The sequence below is a fragment of the Populus nigra genome, chromosome 12 (genome assembly GCF_951802175.1).
Source record: "Populus nigra chromosome 12, ddPopNigr1.1, whole genome shotgun sequence".
Taxonomy (NCBI): Eukaryota; Viridiplantae; Streptophyta; class Magnoliopsida; order Malpighiales; family Salicaceae; genus Populus; species Populus nigra.
The window spans coordinates 5,580,726-5,591,687 of record NC_084863.1 but is presented as its reverse complement, the minus strand read 5'-3'; the positions used below and the strand labels follow the sequence as shown (position 1 = coordinate 5,591,687).

Here is a 10,962-nt window from a genome sequence, read left to right as displayed (position 1 = left end):
AGCAGTTAAATTTCATTAACAAGTTAATTTTTTCATTAAATAATTAATGATGGAACATTTCTTTGGAAAGATAACAACTTAATATTTTTATTAAATAATTAATTTCATGTACCAACTTATTTTTTCTATTAAATCATTAATGACGAAGATGTTCTTGCAAAGATAACAACTTAATATTTATATTAAACAATAAATTATATTTAACAATATGTATACCATGGCAGCTACAACTTCCTACCTGAAGTAAAATACGAACAGCATGATCAAAAGGTATATATTTTTTTTTATATAAAAAAGCTTTTATTTAACCTTTTTGTTACATATTATTTCAAGATTTTAGTGATCATTTATACTGACCACGTGGAGATTTTGGCATCGGGGAAGTTATGCTAATGGGTTAGTTTTAAAATATCATTTGATATATCTCTCATAATACAAAATAATAAAATGTTATCGACATTTAATTAGATTCATTATTGATAACTTCGTTTCAGTTTTTTTCTGCCCCAGTCTTAGAATCAGACTCCAATATTATCACCATTGCAAATTGATGTATATTATCTTATTGCTCAACCAAGAAAAAAAATATTAATTTCCTTCAATATCTTAATTTGTTTTCCTTATAATTTTATTTTTTTTACAAAATATTATGTCCTTACTAAGCTAAGCAAGTCTATTTCTTACCATGCTTTTCCTTCGCATTGCATCTTCATCCTAATAGCAGGCATCAAACTCATTGTCATTACATCAATGCAAATCTAACCATTTCATCATGCAAAAATTGCTTCAAGAAATAATCATTTTTAATATGCTACTTAAGTCTAACATCATGTAGTTGTTTTATATATTTAATCACAAGCAAAACCATATTTTTATTTTTATTGAACATTCATGAGCAATCTTTTATCTCCTAGAGTAATTGGAAAAAACCCTTAACACCCATAAAATTCTATAAAACTATTTTAAGGATGAACAATAATTTTAATATCAAATTAAGGTTTTTCTTCCAAACGAAAATCACAAATAAAATTTTTAAAAAAAAAATTAGAAGAGATATATACATGGGGACCAAGAATCTAAGGCTTGTGTGCTAAGCCCAAGAAAAATAAAAATTGGTGTGTGAGATCATGCAAGGCCAATTCCACACACCTAACCGTTTTTTTTTTTAACAAATAACTTGTCATTCACCTGGAATGAGTTTTGAAATTTAAATAATATTTTCAATCTATTTTAATTCAAAAACATTTTTTTAACCTTAAAAACCAATCCATTTCAAAACACCCCAAAATTATTTAAAAAAAAAGTTGAAAAGAAATCTCTCTATCCCAATTAACTTTTCCCCATAAGATAAATCCCCTATAAAATAAAGATTAAATAAAACACCTCAATTAAACCCATTTCATCAACCTAATGATACCAATAATGAGTTTTTTAATTGTCATAAAATGACCGATGAACAACTTTCTCTTCTTTTTTTTCTAATCTAAAATTTTAAAAATAAATAAAATAAAATTTATAAACCAAAACAAAAATATCTAACTAAATGAGCTAAAAATAAATTTTGCTAAACCTCCACCGCATAAAAAGCACTACATAAACAATGCCAAAAAAAAAACATTTACCCCCTCAATCTCAATTTTGGTCCCCAAATTCTAATTTCACAGACGCTAAAATCAATTTTTTTTTTATGCAATTTAGATTGTCCATTCAGTTAAAAAAATAAAAACAAATTGAAATTCGATGGGGCTTGCAGTTCCATAATTTCTCTCTCTTTTCTACGAGAATGTCCATTATCTCTTTCATCAAGGAGAATTTGGGTCCCTGGGACTCTAAAGGCCTCGAGCAGTCCTTTTCCTGGCTGCTGAGACAAACATCACCACCACCAATGGCAGCCCTTACCCTCATGGATTGGCCAACAAATACTGGCCTTTTAACCCTTTTATGTTTCAAGGTCGCAATCTGATGAGCAATAAATAAGAAAAACAGGCAACCATGCTCTAGAATAGAATAGAATAGAATAGAATAGAATAGAAAACCATGTGCCATATGATTAAACATCAAAGTTTGTCCGCGAACGATTTCACCCTTCTCAAATAGATAGAAAAAGACCACACTAACATTTTAACAGCTACATTACAATTTGTAGTGCCAAGAACCAGTTCTAATAATATAATTAGGATACAAACACTAGGCCTCGAATATTGAGTGTTAAAACTAAAAGAATAAATGGCCTCGCATATTGTTAGAAAGTTATTCACATCAAGCATTTATTTTCACAAATAATTCATATGGGAAAAAATGACAAATAATATTATTACTAATAATGACGTAACTCGATCATCCTGACTTACCAAGTGGCTGGCTACAAGAGGTCAATGGAAAACTTCCAACAGCAAACTTAACGTGATTAAGAAAACTACTTTCGATTACTGAATACTATGCAAATGGATTCCCTCCAACAGAAGCAACAGGCCCTTGTGTTTGAACATTCCTGTTGAGAAGGCAAGTGAGGCTACCGCAATAAATTTACGATAACAAAAGCGCAACAACAATGACAACGACAGAAAACTCACAACCACCACCTACAACAGAAGCTTACCCTAATTGAGGGCTGGGTGCTTGTCCCGCCATAAATGCTAATCCACCTACAGAAACAAAAAGAAAGATTGGATGAAATAAAAGCAAGTTACATTGCCAGAGATGTATGCAATGCTTTCATAGTTGTGTAATGAGAAGCTGCGCATTGTTTTGAATGCTTGGGCAGATTAGCATCTAAGCATCCAACATAATGCTTCAGTGTGCTGTCTGGCCATAATAATCCCCAAAGAACAAAAGCTGAAACAAATAAGAGTTTCTCCCGTCGGAATCAGTGGACAGCTAACCTTGTGGTGCAGCAGGGATATATGTCATCGCTAGATCTTGAGGAAACCATGGTTGAGTCACACCACCAAGGAAGCTGGATGATGAGTTAGCGTTGGGCAGTGCAGCTTCCAAAGAGCTCATGTCCACGAACTGAAATATGACACACCAAGATTAACTTTTAATAAAGGGGGACAGTGATGATAGAATTCAGCAGAACAAAGCATCCATAAGACCTTTCAGGTTCTCTTCAGAAGACAATACAACAATTTCTTTCCCTTCATTTTATTTTAGATAAGCATATCTAAAACAAAAGTAAACTAAATACAGTCATGTAAGATAGAAGGAGAAGGATGCATGATTACCAATCATTTTTCTTTCTTTTTTTTTCATTGAGGAAGCATATATATCCTAATTCTGGCAAGAAGCTCCTCATTAGAAGCATGATGAAACTTCACAAAAGTGTCACTTCAACCCAAACAATGTTACCACCCCAGAGCTAGAATGCAAATTACAATGCAACACATAGCATGACTGTTACATATCCAAGAAAGTAGACAAAATACTACCCCAATTAGATTATTAATGTCATCTAGGATGTGTTTAGCAATGAACCTGCCATCATATGATCCATCACTTAGAAACATGATTGCCAAGTATTATTACAAGAATTATTATTAACATTCAAAAAGAACTAATAACACCCCAGCTTTATTAGTGACATTTTATTCTCAAAATACCTATTCATAGCTAATTGTTAAAAAATGCCACAGAAGTTAATACATCAAAATGTTATTTGATGGTAGCATGAAGAATGCCCTTTAATGGAATAGAGTTCATACATCTTTCCTACCAACATCAGTTAAAAATGATATAGCAACACAATCTCGTGCTAAACAAGGAACTGTTGCCATTTCATAGGTTGTTCATCTTATAATATCTTGCAAGGCATAAGGACAAAAAGCTTGGCAAGCAGCCCTCTTAATCCTATAAATCATGAAAAGATAGGCCAATGCAGACAACATACTCAAATTTGTGTTACATCAGCACATCAAACGGGTGCCATACTATTGCATCTGCATAAGAATAAAGATGTTCGTCCAGCAGTCTTTTGGGTGCCATATTACAAGTTGACCGTGGTAGCTGAGGACACTATAGTCATCTACAACTTGCACACAAACCCCCAACCCCCCCACCAAAACAAACACACACACTCCTACTTTTTTTGAATTTGATGATTCTCATATTTGGTTTGCAATACACAACAAGTGCACAAACAACATTATACATGAACTAACAAACTAAGGCTTGAACATCATAGGCTGCTCTTGATTATTACATGTAGTGGATCTGCAACTATCACCTTTTAATTTTAATTTGTTCGCCCCTGGATTGGACATGATAAATTTTCAATATGCTTACATTTTCCACTTTCACATCTAAATGACAAACCAACAGAGACAACAACATCAAATTTTCAAGGGATGAAATCACAAAAGTACTACTCCCCATTGGATTACCTTCTCCTTCACAGAGAACTGGTTACTGCTGATTATACTGATGAAACTCTAAATTATTAAGAGTTGTTGAACATTAGTCCATACTCCATCAATTAAATTTGACACGATGGTTACACATCACAAAATAGTGATAAATTCAAATTTATTTGGAATAATCACAAGCACTTGCCTAATAGCCAGCCTAGAGAAACAGAGAGAGGAGTTAAAACCCTATATTCAAGTGCATAAAAAAACAATCTAAGACAACCCTTTCCATCACCTGAATATTTTCCCTTGAAATGGTCAGTAGCACAAACGAGCAAACATTAGAGGAGAGCTTATACAAGTATGAAACAACATGATATGGATGACAAGAGAGCTAACAGAACTAAGGAAATGATATGGATGATAGTGTAGACACTATTTCAGACAACATCTAGTCAAAGCACTTAATACAGTATCAAGCACCAATCAGCAAATTGTTTTAACTATTTCATACCATATTGCTCGGCTCCAAATCAGATTCGTATGGTAGATCAAACGGGTTAATTGATTTATGATCCGCATGAGACTCTGTTTCTTCCTGTTGACATAGATGGATAAATAATTCACTGATCTAAAATTATCATGGCTAAGATCATATTGCATAAGGCATAAAACTAGTGAAAGTGAAGATTACAAACCACCAAAGGATGTCCTGAAGGAGTATATGATGGCCCCGCAACAATATCTGATGGTTCACTAGGACCAGGAAGTACTCCATTATAGGCAGTTCTTTGAATCCCATCTTTGTTAAAGTCCTGCAAAACACAGTTTATTAGTCTAACTTCGAAGAACTATAATATCTTTAAGCATTGTGAGGTAGAAGCAACCTCTGAAGCTCCAAAGCCAAAATACTGATCAGCAGTTGGTGAAGGATTGTATAATGTTTGTGGTTCACTACTTTGCTTAATGCCCTCCAGGGGAATGCCTGCCACTGAATCATCAAACTCAAATGCACTCCAATTCTGTACAGCATAATTTAGCCATCAGCAAATAGAAACACCGGTTATTCAATATAGGACCACAAAACAGATACATGAAACACAGATTTACTGTGGCCATAGATAGCATACCTGAGAACTTGTATTGTCAGTGGCTTGTACACTGTGCACATCACCAAGCCAGGGATCAGGAACTGATGATGAACTATGATCAACAGAGTTTTGAAAAGGTGGCCATTGCATGCTTGTATGTGATGATGGAACTTGGTCAAAATTTGATGAACCTACATTGGAAGGTCCTACTGAAGATGTGAGATTCTCAGGCCCTGGGGTGGATGCTATGGGCTGAGGACCATCAAAAGTTGCCCATCCTTCATTTTTAGGCAGTGAGGAATGTGGAGATTTTTCATCCAAGGAAGTAACTGACTGCTGCTGATAGCTACCACCAAAGAGGTCTAGAGTTGAAGGAAGAGAGGTTTGGGAAGGCTGATATAAATTAATAGATGAAGCTGGGGGCACTTGAAACAAATCTACAGATGGAGCTGGCGACGTTGCTGGTAACTGAAATAAATCGATTGGTGGAGCCATAGGAGAGGCTGGTTCTGGAGCCACTGGTTCCTTGAAAAGGTCCAAGCTAGCATGACTAGAAACGGATGACACTGGAAAAGCAGGCATATTTTCCTGGGGATTTCCTGCAGCTTGCCCAGCTTCTGCGACAATATCCAGCAAACTTCCCGAATTGTATGACTTGATGGACACAGAAAGGCTATCAAATGATCCCATGCTTCCTAATGATGTAGTTCTCTGAATAGAGGGACAATTCAGTATCATTTGTTAAAAAAGTGAGGCCAAAGTAATCCACAAACAGTAACAAGGTAGGAAAAAAATGATGCCACATACAGACCAAATATATTTTTTTCCCTTATCGCGTACCATTAAAAGAGTGATCTAGCTAATGAGAACTAACCTATTGGTCCAATCCATATCAGCAATGCCTATTTTTCTAAAAGAACAATAAAAGGATACCTTCTATCAGTTTCCAAACTATTAAGGATCCCCCAAAATATACAGGTGAAAGCAATCAGTGAATAATGGGGTATACCTCAAAGGGCAATAGTCATCCCAAGGACCTATACTCCTGTACATGGCATGAAAACCTTGCCAAGTTGCCAGTGGTTATTATACACTGGCAATTAATGACCCCTTAGCATTTTTTATTTGACCATAACTGATTTTCTTAAGAAGTTTTAATTTACAAGGACAGACGGAATCAAAGACTTGTACATGTTGATATTCTTTGTAACTACAATTCTGTAAACCATCATACCCATTTTGTTAAAGTACGAACCTTCAATTATACAAACTTATAAGAACACAAGGGCACTCACATCTGACACAGATATGTATCCAAAACCTCCACCTATGTCCAAAAATCATAGCTAATTTATTAAACTTAAAAAAGAGACCTGGCATTTTAAACATTTTTAGTGCAATAATTAGCCTTACTGATTTGTTACTCCTAATATATAGTATACGGACTCCATGTGATATTTTTTGGCTAACCAATCATTTTTCCATTTCAGAATCACTTTGTAAGAATCCTGACATAAAGGTTACCATAAAACTACTGTTATTGCAAAAACAAGATGCTATCTACAGCTTAAAACTGACAAAAATTAAAGGTCTTTCATTTGTCTAAATATGTCTAGAAGAAAAAACAGGAAATACCATAATATTCAGAACTGTGTTTGAAATAAATTAAGCTGGCATGTCATGCTATATTTGCTAATTAACTTTAAACTTTCATGCCACAGTTAAAGCCATAAGAAAAAAATTGGTGGCTCTAAATGTCCAATTAACATTACAATCATTAACTAAGTTTTTAAAATGTATCAATTGCTAGTTCTCCATATCCAAATGAAGCCATTTTTAAGCCAATCTGCTAGGATTGGCTTTAGCTTTCCCTAAATAATATCGGAGGGAATACACACGCATATTATGGTGTACATATGTAATAAAAGAGCTAATCCATGATTTGTAATATACAGCTACAATGCAACTATCTTACACAGGCACACATATAATGCAACTTTAATGCAAGTGTTGTCGAGACGGTAACTTGAAGCATATATACTATAATATCTCTTGCACAACTATTCATGTAATGAGCTAATTCCAAGGTTCATGATGAAAAGCCAATAGGTTAATGTGGCATCCCAGTAACTAATCATTTTTGCAAGCTAGTCAAAGACTATTTCTTAATAAATTACTCATCAAAGCCATCATTTTTGCAAGCTAGTCAAAGACTATTTCTTAATAAATTACTCATCAAAGCCAATGACATCTACGCTGCCTGCACCAGCCTACCAGTAGATGTCTGGCATTGACATGAATATAGGATCAGAGTATCAAAAATAAAATAAGAATAAAAGTAGGCTTAATTGCTATTTTGTTTTGGATCAATAGGCTGACACAAGTAAAGATTTCCAGTTAGTATGATCTATGTCTTAATACACAGTAAAACAAATTAAAGGCAAGGGGTTACACATTGTGTATGAAAATCACAACAATGTTCCAGTATCATTACCATTGGCATGCATTTATATGAAAATCACCAATCACACGTTGCCCAAACAAATCCACATTATTAGCATAAAAACTAGGTGAAATATGACCTGTGGATGTGGAATCCCATCTGCATCTCTTTTAAAGCTTGCCTCTGAAAATGAATTTGCCTTTTGATGCTTTACGTCACCTAAACCATCCCTTGAAGGCTGAATAGGTGGACTAAAAGCAATATCCTTCTGAAAATTTGGTGATTCTGCACCAGATCTGACTGGATCTCCACCACTAGACACAGAATAGTCTGAAACTCGAGAAACAGAACCCTCATTTGCAAACCTGTCTTCAAACACCCTTTCATTTAAGCGGGTAGGACTACAAATAAAACTAGCCATCTTTCCAACATTAAGACTTCGATCTGAACCAGGTTTGCGAGTAAGTGTGTTAGTTTGCTTTCCATAACGACGATCTTCATATTGAAAGTCATAAGGAGGACTTTGAGAATAAGAATGATAAGAGCATGCACGTCTTGTCTCATCTTCATGGCTTCTAATCCTCTGTCAACATCATTTATGAATCACACCTATTAGGCCCTTATTCAAGGCTGAAGAAAGAGAATTTGCAAAGAAATATAACAACATGACATAGATAGTAAGAGTTCATTCATTAAACTTTTTGAAATGAGTTACAACATCCCTATACATCCAACAAAAAAATATTTTTCATCTGCCCTTCCCAGAAGAGAAACGCAAAACACCATTCTGATGTTCCAGGGAGATAGAAAATTCTGAAAATCTCCATATTTTCTTTCCAAAAGAAAAATTAAAAAATAGCCCATCACACCTTTTCATACTACATCTTGAAAACAGGAATTGATTTAACACAAAACCTGAAGTGTAAATTTCAGTAAAATGTTACCATATAGTGTATCAGTTGTTTACTGCGATGTTACCTGCAAATCTCTTGGAGGCTTATCAGAGGTATTTCCTCCAGCATATTTTTTATCCACATACACATCCTTTATAAATTCTCGCACTTTATCCACTTTACTGCAAGCAGAAAAAACAATCAAACAACTTCCGTTTTTATCAACTACAAGCATAGTAGTAGGACCACAGAAAAGATGTTGCACCTGTTATCAGGCAATCTCTGCCTTTGTTGGTTCCAATCCTTCAAATATATTTCCCTTGCACGCTGAAAACATTTTAATGTCTGGTCAACATAACAATAAAAAAAACCCAGCTGTTCCCAAAGCCAACAAAAATTCACCACCACCCAACCTGATTGCCACCATTTTGAAGAGCTTCAACTTCTTGGGATGTGAACTTCGACATGGATACTGACTTCACACGATGAGTAAACTCTCGACTGTATAACATGCACATATATATATCAAAACAAGAAAATGAGTAGTACACAACCCATGCATAAATGTCGGCTTCAGTCGAAAATGAAAGGCAATTTCACACCGACTACAAGGCATTGCTTCAAATCCAAACAATCACAGACTTTATCAATTTTTTAAAAAAAAATAATCATAAAAATACTATAACAAGCAGCAAGAAAACCAAGAAAGCAGAAGAAAATACTCACTGAATCCCACTGCAAGTAGTACAAATGAAAGTCCAGAAATTAGTACAAACATACTGTGGACCCTGCATTTGTCAAATATATAAAAAGATTCAAAACAAAAACAAATTCATCTAATTAAAAACTATAAAAAAAAAAAACAAGAATTACCAAGCTATTGCAGTTGATACAGCGACGGTTGGGAGGAAGCTTCATGAGACCTCTAATTATCTTCTCGTTTCTCTCTTCTTCTTTTCTACTCCCCATTTCTCTACAGATTTCAAGCCAAACAAACCCTAAACAAAGAAATATCGAAACGTCTCCTTCCTTTCGATGAATCCAAAGCCTCTATTTTTAGAGCCCAGTAAAATCAATCAACCTGCGAAGAAAAAACTGAGAGAGGTAATCTAGGGTTCGTTTAGTTAGAAAAAGGAAGAGGAGGAGGAACTCGATTAGTCCTTTTCCTCTTTCGCAAAATAAAAGGAGATCAAATCAGCTCAGCTCCACAGCATTTTATAATACAATATTGGTTTTTTTTTTTGTCATAAATAAATAGAAGACAAGGTGACTTGATATATTCCCCTGCGGATAAATGAATTAATCCATCCATAAATTTTATTTTATTTATTGAGAAATATGTGGGATTTTTATTATTAACAACGCAATAGCAGCCTATCTTTTGTATGGTTGTAAATTAAAAATTCATATCAAAGTTATTGTAATACAGTGCCTTCAATACATGCGATGATTTGGCATGGACTGGATGTTAATTATTGGGTTTTGAAAAGTAAAAGTAATAGGAGGAGTTGCATAATTATAGTAACGTCTTTTTCGATAAGAGATGCTGCATGCTGGCTGCCCACCTGGCTTAAGTCCTTTTTTGTGATTTTTTTTTTGAATTAGTATAGTAACTTAAGATTTTTAGCAGCGTAATAACATTTGAAATTTTTTTGGTAAATTAATATATTTTTATTTTATAATGCTTTAAAAAAATGATAGGTGATAAATATCATTATTTTCAAGCGTAATAAAATAATTATCGCACTTTTAAAGTGTGATAACTTAAGAAATTATATTTTAGAAGCATATCATATTGTAAAATTTAAACTTCTTTCCAAATTTAAAAATATAGATAGATGTAACATTTCTCTCTCAAAAAACCTATGCCCACACCCTTTCTCTATATAAAAAAAAAAACGCACCAATCACTTGTTTTTTCTTAAAACATAAAAAAATCAAACTCATCTTAGTTTTCAAACATCCTATGGTGTTTTTCTCTTCAAAATCTGTCGTCGTCATCGTCGTTGCCCCTATTGTCCCAATTGTTTTTCTAGTCCTACAAGCAATGTAAATATACTACATCTCTATGAATTCATGTTTGGTTTAGTTGAAATGAAATCATTGTTTAATGTTTATGTTGGATTTAGGATCTGTTGAATTAATGATAAATTAGCTATGAATAGCATCAATTAGGATTAATTTGATATAGT

At 34.0% G+C, this 10,962-nt stretch overlaps 1 protein-coding gene across 1 annotated transcript; it reads right to left on the bottom strand.

The window, feature by feature from the left end:
• Positions 1-2,023: 2,023 nt before the first annotated feature.
• On the bottom strand, positions 2,024-10,025 carry LOC133669730 (probable ADP-ribosylation factor GTPase-activating protein AGD14). Its single transcript, XM_062089973.1, has 13 exons — positions 9,644-10,025; positions 9,497-9,558; positions 9,184-9,271; positions 9,036-9,097; positions 8,856-8,952; positions 8,017-8,460; positions 5,474-6,145; positions 5,231-5,365; positions 5,042-5,158; positions 4,858-4,941; positions 2,883-3,012; positions 2,600-2,645; positions 2,024-2,491 (listed from the first exon to the last, which is right to left on the bottom strand). The coding sequence occupies exons 1-13, from the start codon at positions 9,737-9,739 to the stop codon at positions 2,437-2,439; spliced, it is 2,088 nt and encodes a 695-aa protein (XP_061945957.1). The 5' UTR covers positions 9,740-10,025; the 3' UTR covers positions 2,024-2,436.
• Between the last annotated feature and the right edge of the window lie 937 nt (positions 10,026-10,962).